This window comes from Lampris incognitus, chromosome 8 (assembly GCF_029633865.1).
Source record: "Lampris incognitus isolate fLamInc1 chromosome 8, fLamInc1.hap2, whole genome shotgun sequence".
Lineage (NCBI taxonomy): Eukaryota > Metazoa > Chordata > Actinopteri > Lampriformes > Lampridae > Lampris > Lampris incognitus.
Window position 1 is genome coordinate 44,019,038 of NC_079218.1, and position 21,327 is coordinate 44,040,364.

Consider the following 21,327-nt stretch of genomic DNA (forward strand, 5'->3'; position numbering starts at 1 on the left):
AGTCAGCTCAGTGTAATCGGTAACTGATACGGAGGAAGATTGCAAGCCCTTAGTGGCATTTCAGCCAATTTGTTGGGGGCGTCTGGGTGGCATAGTGGTCTATTCCGTTGCCTACCAACATGGGGATCGCAGGTTCGAATCCCCGTGTTACCTCCGGCTTGGTCGGGCGTCCCTACAGACACAATTGGCCACAATTGATCCTCCCACATCCTACGTCCCCCTGGTGAAACTCCTCACTGTCAGGTGAAAAGAAGCAGCTGGCGACTCCACATGTATCGGAGGAGGCACGTGGTAGTCTGCAGCCCTCCCCGGATCGGCAGAGGGGGTGGAGCAGCAACCGGGACGACTCGGAAGAGTGGGGTAATTGGCCAAGTGCAACTGGGAGAAAAAGCGGGGGGCAACTTTTTGAATGTGACAAGTAGAAACAAATCTTTTCGTTTACGTTTGCTGAGGTAGAGGGTCGGCTTCAAGTTTTGTGTGGCCGGAGCGCCCAGAGAACTCAGCAAGGGTCTCCAAAATTGGACCAAAAAAGGGTCAAGACTTTACTTACTGCACTTGACCACGAGCTCCGTTGGACATCGCAGGATCTCTCTAGTGCCAAAGTTTGTTTCTCTGGTCACGGGTGTTGTTGGATCTCCATAAATCTAGCATGTCTATGTGATCCTGTCATGAAACTATGCAGGTTGTTAGACATCAAAAATGTTGAAATGCCGGGGGACACCTTCGAGCCTGTGCACAGGACAAGGTTTAGGTGATGGGAATTACATATATATGCATGGAGAAACACTTTCTTTAAAGTCATATGTCCCCCTTCTTTGTTGCCAGACATAACCGAGGCCCCATCGAAACCAAATCCAACGCGGGGTCCGGCTGCAACAGCTCCAGTACTTGCAGGATCTTCGCTGGTATAGCAGTTGCGTTCATGTCCCCAGTCTCCACAAAACCCGGAGCCCTTCCCGTCAGCATTCCTTTGTGTATCTGATACAGACTGCCTCAAGCAAGCGCTCAGGTTGATAAGTGTCTATCCCATCATGCAAATCTTGTGTTTATTTTCCAGATAAGTAGCGATGCTGCCATTTCCAGTATCCCGTTCTGGATGTCGGGGCTTGTAAGTTTCCCGTTTCTAGGTAATTCTGCAGTCGCCGTTTCGTTTCTGGGTCACCGTTAGAGATCAGTTGAAATAATTCCAAGAAGTTGTCTCGTCAATGCTTCTTTGTTTCCACGGTGCCCATGCAATGGGATATCTTGTTCTGCAGAGTAAAACGAGGTCTATTACAACTTTAATGTGCTCTTTATTCCTTTCCACAAACGCCCTGTTGATAGCGTCACTGGTCAGCTGGTTGATAATATTCCCCCCCGTCCCGGCTGATGGATTTGCTTGTGTGCTTCGAATCGGCCCTCAGTGGCTGCTTCTGGGAAATGGCGGCGTGCCGTACAGAACGTGGCGTCTCCGGAGGGGCTGTACTCCAGCCGTGAGAACCGTCCATATCACCAGGCAGCAGGCCTCCCAGCGGTGCCTGTGGTCACTTGGGGTGAACCACGTTTGGGCTGGGTCGCCGGTTCATCTATGGTGGACAAGTCTGATGGGGCTTGTACGTCCTCGGTGCCGAGCCGAGCCTGGAACAAACGAACACGAGTAAAATACGGTTTATATTCATTCTCCGGCATTTCCATGTGCTTTTCTGGGCGCATGGCTGCAGGTACCCGTGCTTCGGCACGGAGGGGTCAATTTGGCTGTGGGGAGAATCCAGTGCTATGTCACATGCTGCTGTGAATGGGTAAAGGGCTGAATTAGTAGCCACGTACGTGTTGTTACTTGGCACTTGTTGATAAAATGGTGCAGGAGGAGGTGTCACTTCCTGCTGCTCCTCCTCATGACCTTTTTTTTTTTGAAACGTAAACAAACAGCTTTGTTCCGCCGTGATTTTTGTTAACCTGCAGTAGCAGCAGTACTCTTGCTCTGCGGTGGCGCGGGCTGTACTCTTGAGTGAAAGAGGAGGGGCTGCTCGCAATCTGGCATCTGCCAAATGCACTGCCACTGAGAAAACCTGACCTATCAAGAAGCAAGAATTGGTTTGGTTTTTATTGATCATGTATTCGGATAATTGAAACGGGATCCACTGACTGCTGTTCACTGGGTGAGCCAGCGAAAAGGGGCGCCATCTGATTCGGGTGGGCCTGAGTGCCTAGTGGGTGAGCTCAGGCCCCCCTAGGCCCACCCATAGCTACATGTCCAGTGTGTGTGTGTGTGTGTATATTTAGGATGTTATGGCTTATAGTTGACTACCTAGAGCCCTCATGTTTTGGTTGGGCTGTGAAAACAGCCTGCGGTTTTCCCACAGTGACGTAACAGGAAGGATATGAGCGAGTCATACTGCTAGTCAGTAGCTGCAGGAGGATGTTGCCTTCCTTGAGCGTCATGAGAAATGCCCAGTTTACCGGACGTCTGGCTAATCAGCTTAGTCCCATTTCATTTTAAGCCTTGGGGTATGGCAGTGTGCACCTGGGGGCGTAAGGAAAGTACACTTAAACAGGTACAGCGGTAACTGTCCATGAATCAGTGGATGTGATTAATCCGGGGGTAGATTCATGTCTTAAGCAAGCATGCACCTAAAAAGGAAGCATTTGAGGCATTAATTCTGGGATATGCAAGGGTTTTGTGTTCACATATTTGAAAATTGAAGACCTGCTGGGACACATTTCTTTCTCCCTGGTAGGGAGTTGTTCCTTATCTGATGCGAGGGTCTAAGGACAGGATGTTGTGTTGCTGTAAAGCCCCTTGAGGCACAATTGTAATTTGTGATATTGGGCTATACAAATAAAATTGACTTGACTTGCCACGTGGTGTCTGATCTACGCAGTCAACATTTTTGTTGTTGTAATATAGTCCTTATTTCACATGAGAAAACATCCAGGGAAATGGTCAGGGATAAGCTGGCCATTGTTGTTTGGTGGCTGAGCATGCCGTCAGTGGCCATGTGTGTGCTGGTTTCCGTTTCGACTCAACAGTAGCCGACACCCAGCGTGTATTTAGTGTCCATCCTGCTCTAGCGGGAGAAAATAGCTTCTGGTTGAGGAAATTGGCAATTGTTGAGCTGGAGGCGTGTGATGTAAGACCGACATCCATGGACGCGCAAACGTTCAGAAAAATCTGAAACGCAGCCCAAAGGGGTTTTCCACATGGACCATGCAAACTCCACCCCTGTGCTGTCTGACCTGTGTGTGTGTGTGTGTGAGGTGAGCTGATCCCACAAAGCTCTTATTGCCTACAGGTCAGTTGTAGGCAGCCTACAAACAAAGGGCCGTGTGTATGAAGGTGTCTCCACCAGAGGTTTTATTCAATTGAGCCCCTTCTGATTGACTGGTCAGTTAGTCGTCGCTGCCGGTGTAGCTATTCCTTGTTTGCAGACCTGTACTTTCACGGTCCCTAGTCTGGAGGCTGTGAAAGTGTTTTGAAGAGTAGGACTGTGGTCATCTTTGTGTAAACCCTGTGGTTCTTCAGGTCTTACAGCTATCATCTAGACCTGACACAACAGGTTACTGTAACTACCTGGCAGAATAGAAGCAATGGGGATTTGGGTTCCTGAGGACCTGATTATTGGGTTCCTGAGGACCTGATTAAGAACCACTGGTATAAACGGTGAAAATGCAACACGTGAGCAGAACTCCACACCTTTTACTTTATGAACCAAAATCTTCATCAGTTATTCATAGTCATAGTCGCGTAGATCTACGTAAAAATATAATTGATCCCCGTGTTACCTCCGGCTTGGTCGGGCGTCCCTACAGACACAATTGGCCGTGTCTGTGGGTGGGAAGCCAGATGTGGGTATGTGTCCTGGTCGCTGCACTAGCGCCTCCTCTGGTCGGTCGGGGCGCCTGTCCGGGAGGGAGGGGGAACTGGGGGGAATAGCGTGATCCTCCCACACGCTACGTCCCCCTGGTGAAACTCCTCACTGCCAGGTGAAAAGAAGCGACTTGACGTGTATCGGAGGAGGCATGTAGTAGTCTGCAGCCCTCCCTGGATCAGCGACCGGGAAGACTCGGAAGAGTGGGGTAATTAGCCGGATACAACTGGGAAGAAAGGGGGGGGGGTCCAAAAAAGAAAAATAGAAGGGATGGTTACATGGGTGTTGTCCTGTTGCCACGCTGTTTTCATGGCACCCTGTATCTGAAAGGAGTCGCCCTTCCCGTTATCTCTCCATATTTTCGTGACCCTGCCTCCTGTCATTTTATGGCCGTGTCCAGTACAGTAAAGCCGGCGTGTTATTGGAAACAGCTGTGTACATTTGCGAGCTGCACAGGTGTTGTTGGGGCAGCGTGAGTCTGTGAGCACACAAGACACATGTCTTGCTGTTTGTGTAGGACGTTGTGTGTCTCTCATAAGAAAACACTGGATTAAATTGCCCTTATTGGAACTTAAAAAATGCTCAGCCATGATGAGGCCACATTTTCAGGATGAGAATCTCACATGTGCTGTAGCTCATAGTGGGTTTTTTGTTGTGTGTGTAATGCCTGCTTTGTGTAGCTCTGAAAGCAGAACGATCTTGACTCACGCTTGCCTGGAGTGAAACGACTTTTCGGATTGAAGTCAGTTGAGCACTAAACTGTTGGAAGTGTCAGCGAGCTGCTTTTCTTGATCTTAATAATTCCCAGTATTTCCCCAACAAGGATTTTATTGCTGTTGGATCACTCGGTCCTTTTCTTTTCTCCCCCTCTTTTTCTGCCCAGTATCAGTGAGAGTTTCTTGACAGTTAAAGGAGCGGCCCTCTTCCTGCCGCGTGGAAGTGGTTCCTGTCTTTCCTCTGCCTCTCGCTTCTCACAACTGCGCAGCAAACATGCAGGTAAGATTTAGTCTGCACCATCAACAATCGCCCGGCCTAGGATTTACCTTGCCGCATGACTCAACTGGAGTTACCACACTCCAGACCAGACCAGTATTTGTATTTCTTGGTAAAATGTTTGTCTGTCCCTCATCAGGAGACCTCCAGCAGCATCTGCAAACCATGTTCACTCTGCTCAGACCAGAGGACAACATCAAACTGGTGGGTACGCACATGTGCACATACACTCAGCAGTGTCAAACTGCCATCAGCTTCAGTCATATCAAATTTCATTCTTCTGAGCTCTCACTCTTTCCCCTGGTCCAATGGGGTGGTGTCCAAATTGGGGTCCGGGGATCCCAGCGGGTCCTGGTGGAAAAGAGTAGGCTCCGGGGGATCATGAGCAAAATGAAGAATAGTTTTGGTTTCAGCTTTTAATTTACTACAATACAGCTTGACGAGAGACTACAGAAGGGAAGTCCATGATGTGGAAGTGTTTGGGGGAACCCCACCTTAAACCACCCATGTATGTTTTTTTTTTTCAAGGCTGTCCGTTTGGAGAGCGCTAGCCAGCAGGTGACCCGCTACATGGTGGTGGTTTCCACCAATGGCAGGCAGGACACAGAGGAGAGTGTGGTACTGGGGATGGATTTCAGCCCCATTGACAGGTGAGAGGAGAGAGGTGGCATGGGATTTGCGTGGACTTCTTGCCGTTTGACATCAGGTGTAATGTTTTAGATATAACACATGTTTAGCATACTCCTTATTTTGTCTCTCCCAGCTCGTGTTCTGTCGGGCTGGTTCTGCCCTTATGGAGTGACACAATGATACATCTGGATGGAGATGGGTAAGAATTTGATGCACTACCTGCTCTTATCTCTCTATTACATGCTACGTATGCTCTAAAGAGATTAATAAGACGTATAAACCGTTTAACACACCCACCAAAACACTGCACTGTTGTGATGGTGTCCATCCATGATCTAAAGAAGATGGAGAAGGTGACACTTGGAAAAATCTACCAAATGCTTCTTCGCTCTCGCCTCCATCTCTTTCTCTCTTTTTCTCGTCTGTCTTTTTGCTTCCAGGGGATTCAGCGTGTCGACTGATAACCGAGTCCACGTGTTCAAGCCCGTGTCTGTGCAGGCCATGTGGTAAGTCACACTGTATCCGTCATTAGACTTTGGAGGATCTCCGTCAGAACAGATCTTGTCTGATAACTTTGTATCCTAGTATTTTGGATTATTCCACTTATGCCTTTCTTTTTTTTAATTTTTATGGGAGTGTCCAGGTAGTGTGGCGGTCTATTCCGTTGCCTACCAACACGGGGTTCGCCGGTTCGAATCCCCATGTTACCTCCGGCTTGGTCGGGTGTCCCTACAGACACAATTGGCCGTGTCTGCGGGTGGGAAGCCGGATTTGGGTATGTGTCCTGGTCGCTGCACTAGCACCTCCTCTGGTCGGTCGGGGCGCCTGTTCGGGGGGGAGGGGGAACTGGAGGACGTGCTACGTCCCCCTGGTGAAACTCCTCACTGTTGGGTGAAAAGAAGCAGCTGGCAACTCCACATGTATCAGAGGAGGCATGTGTAGTCTGCAGCCCGCCCCAGCTCAACAAAGGGGGTGGAGCGGCGACCGGGATGGCTCGGAAAATGGGACAATTGGCCAAGTACAATTGGGAAGAGAGGGGGGGGGGAATCACCCAAAAAAGACAAAAAACTGTTTGATGTCTTTTAACACTTGTCAATCTTATCAGCCACCATGATTCCCAACCCCCCCCCCATATCTTGCTGTCTTTTGCACACCTCACAGGTCGGCCCTCCAGTCCCTTCATAAAGCATGCGAAGTGGCCCGTGGCCATAACTACTTCCCGGGCAGCCTGTTCCTCACCTGGGTCAGCTACTACCAGAGCAGGATCTCCTCCGACCAGACGCGCATCAACGAGTGGAACGCCATGCAGGACGTCCAGTCACACCGCGCAGACTCGCCCGTCCTCTTCTCTGATGTGTGAGCATCTCTGCATTGTTTTGGAGGTTGATGGTAAAATCTATCAAGAGAGGCCTTTTAATGGGCCGAATAATTTTGCTGATACGAACCAAAAATGTTCTTCAACGGTGAAATCTTTTGCATTTTGGAAACCGTTCCTCAAACGATCAGCAGCAGTGGACAATATAATTGAGGTGTTTCAGGACTGGCAACACACAGGCATTTTATACATATTGAGAAACTGCAACACAAATTACAATCCCAATTACACAATCAATTGTCCGGCCATGCTTAAGTCATGCAATGTCAGAAATGTACACGAGACAAAAGCTTTACGCTGCTTATAAGGTCGGACTTTGCTGTGTTGAGATTTGAACAGACGAGCACAGAACAACGATTGCATCCCCTAAATTTGTCTGCCGCTTGCGTTTTCTCACAACACGATTTAAAATCTGAGTTGCATAACTTGCATCGTTGACATATTCCCAGGTTTACAGGGCTTAAAAAGTTATAGGAAGGTGGGGTCCTGGTAGCGTGGCGCTCTATTCCGTTGCCTACCAACACAGGGATCACCGGTTCGAATCCCCCTGTTACCTCTGGCTCGATCAGGCGTCCCTACAGACACAATTGGCTGTGTCTGCAGGTGGGAGGCCGGATGTGGGTATGTGTCCTGGTCGCTGCACTAGCGCCCCCTCTGGTCGGTCGGGACGCCTGTTCAGCGGGGGAGGGGGAACTGGGGGGAATGGCGTGATCCTCCCACATCCTATGTCCCCCTGGTGAAACTCCTCACTGTCAGGGGAAAAGAAGCAGCTGGCGACTCCATGTGTATCGGAGGAGGCATGTGGTAGTCTGCAGCCCTTCCTGGATCGGCAGAGGGGGTAGAGCAGTGAGTGGGGCGGCTTGGAAAATAGGGTAATTGGCCAAATACAACTGGGGAGAAAAAAAGGGGGGGGTCCCCCTGCAACAAAAAAAAAAGTTATAGGAAGGACAGGTTGGAGAAATATGAAGTATAGAAATGGAGGTTGAAGGAGTTGAGAAATGGGGTGTCTTTCAGGTCTGAGTTGAACAGTGCTTGTCTTGTATTTCAGAGTAGAGGGAATGGCACCAGTACTACCAACTTTATGGGTTTCAGTCCCAACTTGGGGCTCCAGTGGTGAAGACGTAATGCCCTTGTTGTTTCTCAGGGTGGTTTGGTTGAATGCATTGACCCAATAGCGCATTTGCATTCATACATTCGTATAAATGCACGGGTATGTTGGCAGGCTCATTCCCCCTGTATGGTGTGTTTGCAGGCCCACTGAGAGGGAACGGACAGAGCGGCTCATCAAGACCAGTCTGAGGGAGATCATGATGCAGAAGGACCTTGAAAATGTTACTTGCAAAGAGGTTAGAATAAATCATTGCCGTAGTTTCTCTAATGGATGTGAACTCGTCTCTTTTATGCCGGGCATCACTACATCCCTCTTTTGAGGCCCTGTAGACACCTGAGGTTTTCAACCACGTGTTGGGTTACGTTGTGCAGATCCGGACGGAGCTGGAGATGCACATGACGTGTAACCTGCGGGAATTCAAGGAATTCATCGACAATGAGATGATTGTGATCCTGGGACAGATGGATAGTCCAACAGAGATCTTTGACCATGTCTACCTGGTAGGTCAACGCAGCTCATCTCTGAAGCTTTAATGCCGGATGAACACTAAATGTTGCATAGTGATTAGATTTATGGGGAGGGGGTGTCAGAAATGTCTTTTTATGATGAATATAATAATGAAGAAGCATTAAAGCGCTTATAATCTTGTTGCAACTTTTTTTTTTTTGTAATTTTAAATCAAAATTGAAAATCAGTCCTGGATAAACTTAAGCCGTGTCTCGAGGCTACGCTAAATTGGAAATAGCAGAGGCTGGATTTTAACCTCCTGATTTCAAGGTGTTTTGTCTTCGGTTGGAACGGAAGCTAATCTTTGGGCTTTACTTGCCAGTGGATTTGTGCATTATGAAAAGGTCTGTCGAAGGATCTGAACCTAGTTAAGGGTTGCTTTTGTTTTCTCTTAGGGATCTGAGTGGAATGCATCCAATCTGGAGGAGCTGCAGAACAGCGGGTAAGGGGGGGGGGTTGCAGTACATCGTGATGTATAGCCCATTTTGCTATTAAAATGAAGGGCTCACTGCGAATTCTGCTTTATGCACTTTATAGGAAACTAAATTGAATTACTCAATTATTCAATACTACTGACTTGATTATTGTTACAGTTGATTTCTTAATGTTTGTATTTAGTGGCAGATGTTTTTAATGGGCTAGCAACTTGCATGTAGGCAGTCACCCCATTGGGGTCCTTTCACTTTTCCTTAGAATTGTGGCTATCTACTGCAGTTATGTAATGCAAGCAAACATCCCCTTGGTTGTCTTTATGTTTTATTGCATGCTGAATAATCCAGGTAAGGAACTCACAGGAGGTTGAATCAGTTCATCTGGACCTCTTCAGTCTCAGCTGACTGCAGGTATCCCCACGCTTATAAACAGTACAGCGGCATAATGACCGAAAATGATCGGTTTCATATGCAAATTGCCATGACCATTAACAAGAGTTACAATGGCGATGTGTACTATTCACAGAGGGTTGGGGAATAGTTAGAATCAGAGCATTGTAAGATGGCGACAGATGTACTCTTAGTTACGTTTGACTTGCCCTTAACACTGACCAAGTATATCTGCTCCTGAAGCTGTGTCTTCAGTCCACGTACTTCACATACAAGGAGGGGACGGTTCTGTAGGCAGAGCCATGGGTGTACTATGGGTTCCCCAGTCTCACCTGTAGTGGCCAACTTGTATATATGGAGGAAGTGGGAAAGAGGGCTCTGATGTCTTATCCAGGGGCACCACCTAGCCATTGATTCAGATTTGTGGATGACACCTGGGTTAAAATTAAATCCCAGGACCACATTTCACCGACCACATTCACTCTGTGGACAACCACATCAAGTTCACCAGGGAGGATATGAAAAATGGCAGGTTAGCCTTCTTACACTGTGAATTAAAATGTGATGGGGGACATTTTTTTGTTGATGTTTACTGTAAACCAGCACATACTGATCAGTACTTAAGGTTTGACTCTCATCATCCACTGGAGCACAAACTAGGAGTCATCAGGATGCTGCACCACCGAGCTGACAACATCCCCGCTGACACAGTGGCCGGGGAAGGGGAGAAATCCCACATTAAACAGGCCCTGGTTAAGTGTGGTTATCCTAACTGGGCATTTGTCAAAGCTAAGAAGACGCCCAAACAGTGCACCAGCCAATCAAAGAGAGGAGAAGGACAACAGCTGCCTAAGCATAAACCAGTGGTGATTCCGTATGTGGCGGGAGTGTCGGAAAAGCCAAGATGCGTATTTTCCAAAACGCCACGTCTCAGTTGCTTTCAAACTCCAAAACACACTGTGCCAGAAATTGGTCCACCCCAAGGATCAGTTCCCCCGGCACAAACAGAACAATACAGTGTACGCTGTTAAGTGCCAGGAGGATTGCCATGACTTGTACATTGGAGAAACCAAACAGACGCTGGCCAAGAGGATGACACCACACAGGAGAGCTAACGCGTCAGGCCAGGACTCCACAGTCGACACCATCTACAGGCCAGTGGCCACTCTTTCAAGGATGAGGATGTGCACAAACTTGATAGGCAGGAATGCTGGTTTGAACGGGGAGTCAAAGAGGACATCTATGTGACGAGGGAACGACCATCCCTGAACTGAGGGGGGGAGGGCTAAGAGTACATCTGTCACCATCTGACAATGCTGATTGCAAACATTCCCAGATCCTCGGTGGATAGTGCACATGGCCATTGTAATTCTAGTTGATGGTCATGGCAATTTGCATATGAAACTGGTCGTTGGTTTGGGTCGTTATGCCGCTGTATTGTTTATAAGGGTGGGGATACCTGCAGTCAGTTGAGACTGAAGAGGTCACGTAGATGATGATGAACCATTTCTCTCAGCTGATTCAACTTTCTGTGATTCTCTTGGTTGTGTTGCTCATATTTTTCTTTGTAACAATTCATCTGTTTACCTTGCTCCCCTTCTCTCTTGCCCCTTTGATTTACTCTTGCCTCCCTCTCCTACATACATTTTATTCTTTTCCTCATTACTTCACCCCCCCCCCTACACACACACACACACACACACAGGGTTCAGTACATCCTGAATGTAACAAGGGAGATAGATAATTTCTTCCCTGGTCTGTTTGAGTACCACAACATCCGTGTTTATGACGAGGAGGCCACTGACCTACTGGCCTACTGGAATGACACCTACAAGTTTATATCCCGAGCCAAGTGAGTCACAAACTGTTCTCTGCTGTGCCCCTTTGACCCACTAGTCTTCTTTTGATTGCTGTTTTTCACACTCATAGTTTTTGGGGGGGATTTAGTCTAATTTAGTTACGATGAACTTATCCAGGTAGTCTGAGTTATACAGGTGTTGGCAGAAGGCTTGACACGTAGACGTGATTCTTCATATTCGTTCCAGGAAAGCCGGGGCCAGGTGTTTGGTGCACTGTAAGATGGGCGTGAGTCGCTCTGCGTCCACAGTAATTGCCTATGCGATGAAGGAATATGGCTGGGATCTGGAGCGAGCCTTCAATTATGTCAAGGAACGTCGCGCCGTTACCAAGCCCAACCCATCTTTTATGAGACAGCTGGAGGAGTATCAAGGCATACTGCTGGCCAGGTATACTTGCTTGTTGCGGTGCTGTGTAGCTTTGTGAGTAATACATGTCAGCGCGGCACTTGGAGCATTGACTTGAACCTCTGAAGCTGAAATCCGTGATTTCCCTGATCCGTCTCTCCCTCTAGCAGTGAGAACTCGGCAACAAACAGTTCCCACCCCTAAAAACGGCATCCTGAGACCAGCGCCATCACAGGCAGTCTAGTGTATAGCAAACTAAATCAAACAACATGGGGAACACTGTTGTACTCTGATATTGATTGTAGAATTGGTTGATTAGCTGACCAAGAGAAGCTTAGCCACATGGTCATCATATCTGAGTTCCTCTTCCCTGTTTGAGTAGGAATGTCTTTGCACCAGAGTTCATCGTACCTGGTCTAAAATTTCAGCAGGCCTATATGGAGAGTTTCTCCAGCCATGACAAAGAACACCGTTTTGTATTATGTAACCTGACTGCATGGCCTTTATGGATAAAATACCTATTCATTGGTGGAGAAAAAGCCCGGCTTTCAGCTTTAAGTTTCATCTGAAATCAAAATTTGTGTTAGCCGGTAGAGGTGTCGGATAATTGACATTCAATGAAGTAAAGGCCAGGCTGTATTGAAAAGTAATATTTTAAAGTAAATAAAATTTTCCTCAATTTTCTCTCCCCCACACACACCCTTGCAGTAAGCAGAGGCACAACAAGCTCTGGCGTTCTCACTCGGACAGCAACCTGTCAGAGCACCATGCACCGCTGTCCAAACCCTCCGCCCAGCCGCAGAGCCTGGGCCGCTCTGACCCTCATAACCAGGCTAGCAACACAACTGCCCCCTCTCTTGCAGAGCTGCTGCAACCACTGGGAGCCTCCTCTTGCACTAGCCGGATAGCACTGTCCACTAGCTTGCCCGATAGTGAAATCCAATCTGAACGACTCACCTCTTCGTCGAGTGGTGGGGTTTCAGCTCTGTCAGGTGTCTCTGAAGGCCCTAATCATACTGCTGTAGCCCAGCTTCAGATGTCTGCCTCTTGTCCTGACCCGCTGGCTGGGTCATTGTCTCCGCCATCCCCTCCTCTCTCAAATGGCCTATGTGACTCTGAGGAAGACCGGTCCTCTCCTCCACTCCCCCAGCCAAGAGCTGCCACTGTGGTGCCTGAGGCCTGGAAGACCGACATCTCCACAGTGAGCATAGTGGAGAGTGTTTTGGTGGGTCGACCTCATCCACCTCCATCCATACACCACCTCCCTATCTCTCCTACACTGTCTCCTATTCCAGCCTGCATAGATGAGTCTGTCAGGCCACCGGAGTCCTGCTCTTTGGGTGTTGTAAAAACTAGCCACCAGCCACAGATGCCCCCATCAGTGCCTGAGTCCTTAACGACCCCAAAACCATGCACACAAAGGGCCGGGCCCCAAGGTCTGTCTGTGCCAGTGCCTGATGAGAAACTAGACTGTGACCAACAGTCATCTCTGCTGTCTTTTGACAATTTGACAGCACCTCCACCTTTCACTAGTGATGATATCAGCCACCCCAGTGCCACTCCCCAAGACCTCGAGGTGTCGTTTACCCGCAGCACAGACCACATCAACTTTTTCAGTGCCAGGGAGAAGTTTCAGGGCCTCGCCCAAGATGGTAAGAGTCACAGCATTGCCATGCCAGCAGCACAGCAATCGTCCCAGCTCAAGGGTCAGGGCAAGGACCACCAACCATTGTCTGAGGAGGATTCCATCGCTGAAGCACGAAAGGAAGAAGAGAGGAGAAAGGTAAGGCTGTTTTATGTTTAAAGGTGATAGTCTCCTGTTAGTGTAATAGAAATTGGAAGTTTTTGTGCCCATGATTAAGGTTTTTATTCCTGCGTTAGAGTCCCATCTAGTGGCATTAAGATAAGGACTGCTAATAAAACCTAATCTAATCTGCTTCTGAATAATTGATTGGAAATCATTATTTCCTAAGATGTGTCAACTGCACATATACATGGTGTACAATTTTGAAATTCACTTTTTGTGTTTTGTTTGTGTTAAAGGAGATTTTAGTCCCTGTGCCGGTCACAGAACTAAAATCTGTATTGCAGACCACAGACCCTCCTCCTGGCCCCCTTACCCAACCAGGGCCTTGGGACTCCCAGGACAAGGAATTGAGGAGGTCAAAGCAGGAAGTGGAAGAGAGAGAAGTTTTATTACAGGCTGAAGCTATAAAGGAGGGAGTAAAGAACAAAGAGGAGGAAGAAACCCCCAAGGAAGAAACCCCCACTCCTCTGTCCAGTGACTGGACAAGGGGCTCTGTACGACGTGTCAAAAGGCAACTTGAACAACGAATGAAAAACGAGCAGGAGTCCCCCTCCTCCTCTCCCCCCTCCCTTTCCGTCAGTTCCTCGGGCTCACCGCAGCTCTCCCAGTCTCTCCAGCACTCCAGAGAACACTCTCCGGTATCTCAGCCCACTCCACCCACTGTTTCTAATGTCCAGGATGCACTCCTTCTTTCGCAGGGGTTGGGTGCCAGCACTGTGCAGGAAGAGGAGGATCACAGGAAGTGTTGTCCAGTGGAAGAGAGGGCGACAGGATTTGAAGTCAGAGGTACATCAACGCACAAATATCAACCTGCTGGTGGCAGATCTCTCTCTACCTTCTCCCCTAACCGCTCTCAATCCTTCCATCCCTCTATCCACCCCTTCCTTGCTCCTCTCTCCTCCGTTGACTTCCTGTGTTTGGAGGGTGTGACGGAGCATGAGTCAGGCACGGACTGGGATTACCCCACAGAGGGGCCCCAAGGTGACAACATTTTGAGGGAGACCTGGGAGACCTTGTGTGAACTTGGGGCTTTCCTTCAGCAGGTGAGCTCACGTGGTGTCACAAACTACAGGTGTGCGGAACAGGTTTGGGGCCAATGTCCCAGCATCATGCAGAAGAGGGACCGTGGTCTCCAACAGAGGGTCCGAGAGGTTGAGGCCAGGATTCGCCAGGCGGGACTGACTCCCCCCTCCCTGATGAAGCGCTCGGCCTCGCTGGCCAAGCTGGGCTGCCTTGAGCTGCTGGCCAATGACCTGAGCGAGTGGGAGCTGAGCCGCACCTCTCCGGCGTCCCCAACAGCGGAGCCTGTGTCCCACACAGCCACGGACGAGTCCAAGAAGCAACGTGTCCACAGCTCTCCTTCCTCACAAAGCCAGCCTGAAGGCCTCGGAGCTGCAGCAGAGGGGCTCTGCGATGCTGAGAAAACCCCAACGGGACTCTCTCCATTGACACAGAGCCAACCAAGCGGGAGACACCCAGACACTGGCCAAACCCCTCTACAGTCACCAGTGCTGATGTCTATGGCAACAAGGCAGCAGTATGGTAGGACACACCCACTGAGGAGGCTGAAGAAAAGGACAGTCAGTACCCTTTACCACACCATGTAACCCTCACTATGTATGTATGTATCTATATGTGTGTGTCTGTGCTGACAGATGGAAAATGAGTGCATATGAATTATCACAACACGTTCTGGAAAAGCAAACCTTTGCTGACTATTTTAAAGGGCTGGGTTCAGGGTTCTTTGGACCTGTGCATTACTTTTTACAGACCTGCCACGAATGTACTTCCAGGCAACCATAGGACATGATTATCTGCTCAAGAAGTCCTTCAAACACCAGCCAAACAATCGTCCAACTGTGATGAGTAGTTTGTTTCTGTATCTTGAAATGCACGAGCTTAAATATTCCCTTCTTAAATTGTTAGCTCACCCATAGCCAAGTTTGTTAGTTTGATCAAAATAAGTCGTCTTCAATCCGAGACCCTTATTCTATGGATTCAAGAGACTTGAGTAGGTTCTCGCTGAGTGTAACTGTCCAGTAGCCTGTTATTCTCCTGCCCGTGCTGTACTGCCGCTGTCATGATGTACAGTCTTCATCACTCGAATTGGATGGACAGGAATTCAAAACACCGTAGCACATGGCATAGTTTCAGCCTTCGTACAGTCTGATGCATTAAGTCAGATTTAGTCCTGAAGCCAGCCTACCCGTTTCGAATGTGAATTTTCCACACTACAGAAACATTTTGCAAGATATAAGTGAATGCATTATTCAGACAGAAATTAAGCTACCCGCAAACTCCTGGAGACATTTTGGAAATATTATTTGACAGGTTTCTTATGAACTATATTCATAGAAAGTCTCCTGTTGCAAATCAAGTCTCTAGAATCAAAAAAACAAAAATCCATTGGCTTTGACCGGCCACATGAAAACTGAAGACTTGTCTAAAACTGCTCTTTTGCTCACACAAAGAAACTGATCCGGAGCTCTCGGCAGGTCTGGAGAGTAAAACGCAACGAATGGGTTCTGCCATCCTTCCATTGACTCGTAATACTTAGACGATTTGATGCTACCTGGTCAGTTGCGTGTCTGTCATACTGTAACACAAAAGGTGTGATATGCAAAGAGGGTGTGTGTGTTTTTTGTTTTGTTTTTTTTTTAAATCTGTAAAACAATACATAATACCTCAGTTGGCCAGAGTCACATCTGATCAGAAGGCCCTGAATTCCTGGAATATCCTGAAATGCCATCAAACTCAATTTCACTGTTCGGTTAACTGAAGAGAGCACACTTCTCGGATACGAGTTTCGATGCCACTCAAACTGGGTTTCTTTTCCCATGTCTTTTTGTGTGTGTGTGTGTGTGTGTTTTGGAGGAGGAAATCATTTGGTAGTTGAAGTTATCCTGAATTTGTGTATGTTTTCATGCGTCCCTTTGGGGAGGACATTTTTTTTCTCTTCTTTTTTTTTTTACTTTTTGGAAGATCTGTATTGTGCGTGTTGACGTTTTAGGATCTTTATATGTTTGTTTTTTTTTATCTGGCTTGTGCACACGTTTAGCACAATTTCTCCATGTGGATGTGTACATTTTTTTTTTAATGATCTTTTGTACACAGTATGGGTGTGCCTCTGACTGTCAAGTGCAGCTTTCTGCCATTTTCATCAAATATCCATGGAGGGAGGTCTGTCAAATGTGCACTTTACTCCCTTTTTTAAAAATGTGTGTATGTCTGTGTGGGTGTATGTGTGTTTGCTACTATTTGGGAGCATGGTTAGTGAGTAGCAATGTGCCTGTGTTGTGTAAAAAAGGATGTGTATTTTCTTTCCCCCTCATTTTAAATTGTAAATATTTTGTGTTTCAACTGTGACTATTAAAAAATTGATATTGATAGCGTCTGGAATTTTTTTTTAAATTTTATTTTTGTTGTTTTGTTTGTAACTTTACTGACGACTAATGAATCGACCTCTTATGACAAACATGACAATCATATTTGGAATATGCTGTTTTAGCAACAACTCCAAAGAAAGATGTGAGAAGTAAAGGCTGAAATAAATGTGGCATCCAAATAATGGTTTGTTTGTCATGCTCTGTGTGTGTGTGTGGGGGGGGGGGTTTAAATATCCTCATTCTCATTTTCCATAACCTGGACAAAACTGCGTTATAACTTTTCTCCCTATAGTGTTACACTGCCGTAATGCTTGTATAAAGTTTCCCATAATTATTTAAGTTCAGCCCCACCCTGAGAGGGGTCGCAAAATGTCAGCCTCATCAGCACAGCTGTTGCATTCCTATCACCCCCCCCCTCCTCCTCAATACTTCTGTTTTTATCTTTAAAGAAGCTGCAACACCAACAGTTGATGCTGCCATGATGGCACGCAACACTGGGGAGAGGATGCTGGTTGGAGGACGGCGGTTATGGGAAAAATATGAAGGGGCACTTTGTTCCAACTCTGCCTTGGACAAGCTGAAATACCCACCAGCAAACGCCTCAACTCTTCAAAGATAATTGAATGCAAATAACATTGTTGGACATGGGAGTAGATCACCCCCCCCCCCCACTTCCCTTTCTCCCCAATTGTACTTGGCCAATTACCCCACTCTTCTGAGCCGTCCCGGTCGCTGCTCCACCCCCTCTGCCGAGCCGGGGAGGGCTGCAGACTACCACATAATAAACTTTATTTGTATAGCACCTTTCATACACAAAATGCAGTTCAAAGTGCTTTACATAAAAAAAGGAACAACAAAACTCAGCAACAATACAGATAAAATCAGTTCAAAACAATAAAACACAGACCTAGACACACACAAAAAAACCCAAGACAAAGAAAACCGCAGTACAAGATAAAAAGAATAAAAAGGAAGAAGTATTAACTAAAAGCCAGATGATAAAATGGGTCTTGAGCTGATTCTTAAAACTATCTATGGACGTTGCTTCTCTTACACTGTATGTACAAAAGTATTGGGACACACCTCTTCATCGAATTCAGGTGTTTCATTCAGACCCACTGCCACAGGTGTATAAAATCCAGCAGCTAGCCATGCAGTCTGCATTTACAAACATTTGTGAGGGAATGGGTCGTTCTGAAGAGCTCAGTGAATTCAAGCGTGATACTGTCATAGGATGCCACCTTTGCAATAAGTCAGTTCGGGAAATTTCTTCCCTGCTAGTTGTTCCATGGTCAACTGTAAGTGGTATTATTGAAAAGGTGGAAGCATTTAGGAACAACAGCAACTCAGCCACGAAGTGGCAGACCACATAAAGTCCCACAGCGGGGTCAACGAGTGCTGAGGCGCATAGTGCATAAAAGTCACCAACACTGTTGGCTCAATAACTGCAGAGATCCAAACTTCGTCTGGCATTAACATCAGCACAAAAACGGTGTGCCGGGAGCTTCATGGAATGGGTTTCCATGGCCGAGCAGCTGCATGCAAACCTTACATCACCAAGCACAATGCCAAGCATCGGATGGAGCGGTGTAAAGCACGCTGCCACTGGGCTGGAGCATTGGAGAACGTTACCTGCCTGACTGGATTGGGCCAACTGTAAAGTTTGGTGGAGGAGGGATAATAGTATGGGGTTGTTTTTCAGGGGTTGGGCTAGGCCCCTTAGTTCCAGTGAAGGGAAATCTTAATGCTTCAGCATACCAAGCCATTTTGGACAATTTTATGCTTCCAACTTTGTGGGAACAGTTTGGGGAGGGCCCTTTTCTGTTCTGGCATGACTGTGCCCCAGTGCACAAAGCAAGGGTCCATTAAAACATGGTTGGGTGAGTTTGGTGGGGAAGAACTTGACTGGCCCGCACAGAGCCCTGACCTCAACCCCATCGAACACCTTCGGGATGAACTAGAACGGAGATTGCGAGCCATGTCTTCTCATCCAACATCAGTGCCTGACCTCACAAATGTTCTTCTGGATGACTGGGCAAAAATTCCCACAGACACACTCCAAAATCTTGTGGAAAGCCTTTCTAGAAGAGTGGAAGCTGTTATAGCTGCGAAGGGGGGGAGACCAACTCCATATTAATGCCTATGGATTTAGAATGGGATGTCATAAAACCTCCTGTAGATGTAATGGCCAGGTGTCCCAATACTTTTGTACATATAGTGTATTTGTTGACATGCCTCCTTTGATACATGTGGAGTCACCAGCCACTTCTTTTCACCTGACAATGAGAAGTTTCGCCAGGGGGACGTAGTGCGTAGGAGGATCACGCTATTCCCCCTCCCCCCCGAACAAGCGCCCTGACCGACCAGAGGAGGCGCTCGTGCAGCGACCAGGACAGATACTATTGGGATGCTATTAAGAAAGGTTATGATGACCTTCAGTCCATAGTGTCCACCTGCCAGCAGCAGTCTGAATTTGCTGTGGGAACACAGAAAATAAGCAAGGCCACCATATTGCAGAACACCATTGACTACATCCAGTTTCTTCACAAGGAGAAGAAGACGCAAGAGGAGGAAGTGTCTACACTGGGGAAGGAAGTGATGGCCCTAAAGATCATGAAAACAAACTATGAGCACATAATGAAGGCCCACCAGAGCAACCCCCAGCAAGGGGAGGAGCAGGTGTCTGACCAGGTCAAGTTTAGCATCTTTCAGAGCATCGTGTACTCCGTGTTCCAATCCCTCAGCAACTCTGTATCAGTGAACAGTTTCCAAGAAGTCTCGGCCTGCATCTTCAGTTGGATCAAGGAGCACTGCAAGCCCCAAACTTTGAGGGAGTTCGTTCTTGGAGTGCTCAGGCAGGACCAGCTTCTGTACAATCTCCAGACTGAAACCTGCCCCAGAAAGTGACTTGGGGCTCGCTGTAGCCTCTCAGGGTCACAGTTGCCAGTTGTGTCATCCACAATGCAGTACTCACCCCCACCTTCAATGTGAAGCACTTTGGGTGTCTTGAAAAGCGCTATGAAAATGTAGTGATTATTACATACCCACATCCAGCTTCGCACCCTCAGACACGGCCAGTTGTGTCTGTAGGGACGCCCGACCAAACCGGGGGTAACATGGGGATTTGAACCAGTGATCTCCGTGTTGGTTGCCAACGGAAGAGACCGCTACGCTACCTGGATGCCCCAGTAGATCATATTTGAAACACTTCTGTGCATTTTTACATTAAGCTGAAATGTGAGTGGATCATTAATCATAAGTGGGTATCAAAATGGTGACGTGCTCTATGCATGTCAGACCACCTCCGATCACAGTCGTCAGTGTGTCTTGATTGCATGTCGTGTCTTCGTGTGGTTAACCCCTATCCGAACACAACCTGGCCCCACCTGACAGACTCGTGTTGATGCTAGTTGCGAAGGTGGTCTGTGTTTTGTATCAAATGGACCTCTGGGATTTGGAGGCCGCAGATCTCGTCACAGGCGTCAGTAAACTAGAATCGCCAATCCTTGGGATCGTAACTTGAATTGAATGTAAGTCCGTTTTTAGGGAAAACGGAATTTCTTGATACGCTTACATACACACAGAAAGCACTATTTCCCCATTCATTTAAAAGTTGACAAGTTACATTTTTGTATCTCAAACTTCAGACTCGTTTCACGCTGTTTAAAAACGACATATATCTTCTTACACTTCACTGGACTTGGTATATATCCGTGAAGACGTTTCGCCTCTCAGCCAAGAGGCTTCATCAGTTCGTGCCTTTCCTTCACGGATATATACCAAGTCCAGTTGCACTTGATTCAAGTCCTTTGGATAACCATGACCTGGATGAATGAGAACATTCACAGACTTCTTACACTTGGTTTTCCCCCATTTTGCTTGGGGGATTACGTGCCAATCTCAAGATCACATTCCAGCCAAAACTACAAGAACACCTCCAGACTCCTGGACAAGAGACCTCAACATTACCACCACTTTAACTTTAACACACTTATTACATTAAGCGTTTAGGTAGCTGTAAAAGCATTACCCCCCTACCCCCTCCTCCTAGTTCCCTCTCTTCTGACCGACCTGGATGGGTTTATTTTAACAGGTATGTTTAGTTGAGGCTTTGCTGACATCTAGAGGAAGGGAGGAATAACAGCCTCCTTTCTGCAAGAGGGCATGAGAGTGACAGATGTCAGGGAGGGACGGGGGGGGGGGTCATTTAACTTTGATAAAGACATCTTGGCAGACATACGCCCCAGTCGCTCACAAGTTAACAAGTAGGAGAGGCAAGTTGACACTGGGGCTGTTTTTTTTTAAGTATTAGTAGAATGTTTTGCATGGACCAGATTCACAAGAATCTAACTCAATTAAACGCACTTTCTTTCTTTCAACAGTCCGCGACCTTTGACCCCGTGGGCGCGACAGGCCTCCCTGTACTGAATGAGCCCGTTTCCAAAATAGATGGCACCCCTTTAGTTTGTACCCCCCCACACCCCCTCCTCTCCCCCTGTTGTACCTTCTACCACCCCTCCGTCTCTCTTACACACACAGTCTCTCTCTCTCTCTCTCTCTCTCTCTCTCTCTCTCTCTCTCTCTCTCTCTCTCTCTCTCTCTCTCTCTCTCTCTCTCTCTCTCTCTCTCTCTCTCTCTCTCTCCC

At 47.6% G+C, this 21,327-nt stretch overlaps 2 protein-coding genes across 2 annotated transcripts in view; both read left to right on the forward strand.

Moving 5' to 3' along the window:
- ssh2b (slingshot protein phosphatase 2b) overlaps positions 1-15,200 on the forward strand; it is a 37,707-nt gene extending 22,507 nt beyond the window's left edge. The window contains exons 3-15 of the mRNA XM_056284982.1: positions 4,732-4,844; positions 4,981-5,045; positions 5,370-5,491; positions 5,605-5,670; positions 5,912-5,977; positions 6,633-6,827; positions 8,099-8,192; positions 8,329-8,457; positions 8,860-8,906; positions 10,991-11,137; positions 11,331-11,531; positions 12,198-13,272; positions 13,533-15,200. Coding sequence (XP_056140957.1) covers positions 4,732-4,844; positions 4,981-5,045; positions 5,370-5,491; positions 5,605-5,670; positions 5,912-5,977; positions 6,633-6,827; positions 8,099-8,192; positions 8,329-8,457; positions 8,860-8,906; positions 10,991-11,137; positions 11,331-11,531; positions 12,198-13,272; positions 13,533-14,903 — 3,691 coding nt within the window. The 3' untranslated portion in view covers positions 14,904-15,200. The remainder of the gene's footprint in view (positions 1-4,731; positions 4,845-4,980; positions 5,046-5,369; positions 5,492-5,604; positions 5,671-5,911; positions 5,978-6,632; positions 6,828-8,098; positions 8,193-8,328; positions 8,458-8,859; positions 8,907-10,990; positions 11,138-11,330; positions 11,532-12,197; positions 13,273-13,532) is intronic.
- Positions 15,201-17,163: 1,963 nt separating this feature from the next.
- Positions 17,164-19,589, forward strand: LOC130116407 (max-like protein X). Its single transcript, XM_056284320.1, has 2 exons — positions 17,164-17,193; positions 19,050-19,589. The coding sequence occupies exons 1-2, from the start codon at positions 17,164-17,166 to the stop codon at positions 19,587-19,589; spliced, it is 570 nt and encodes a 189-aa protein (XP_056140295.1).
- Positions 19,590-21,327: the final 1,738 nt, after the last annotated feature.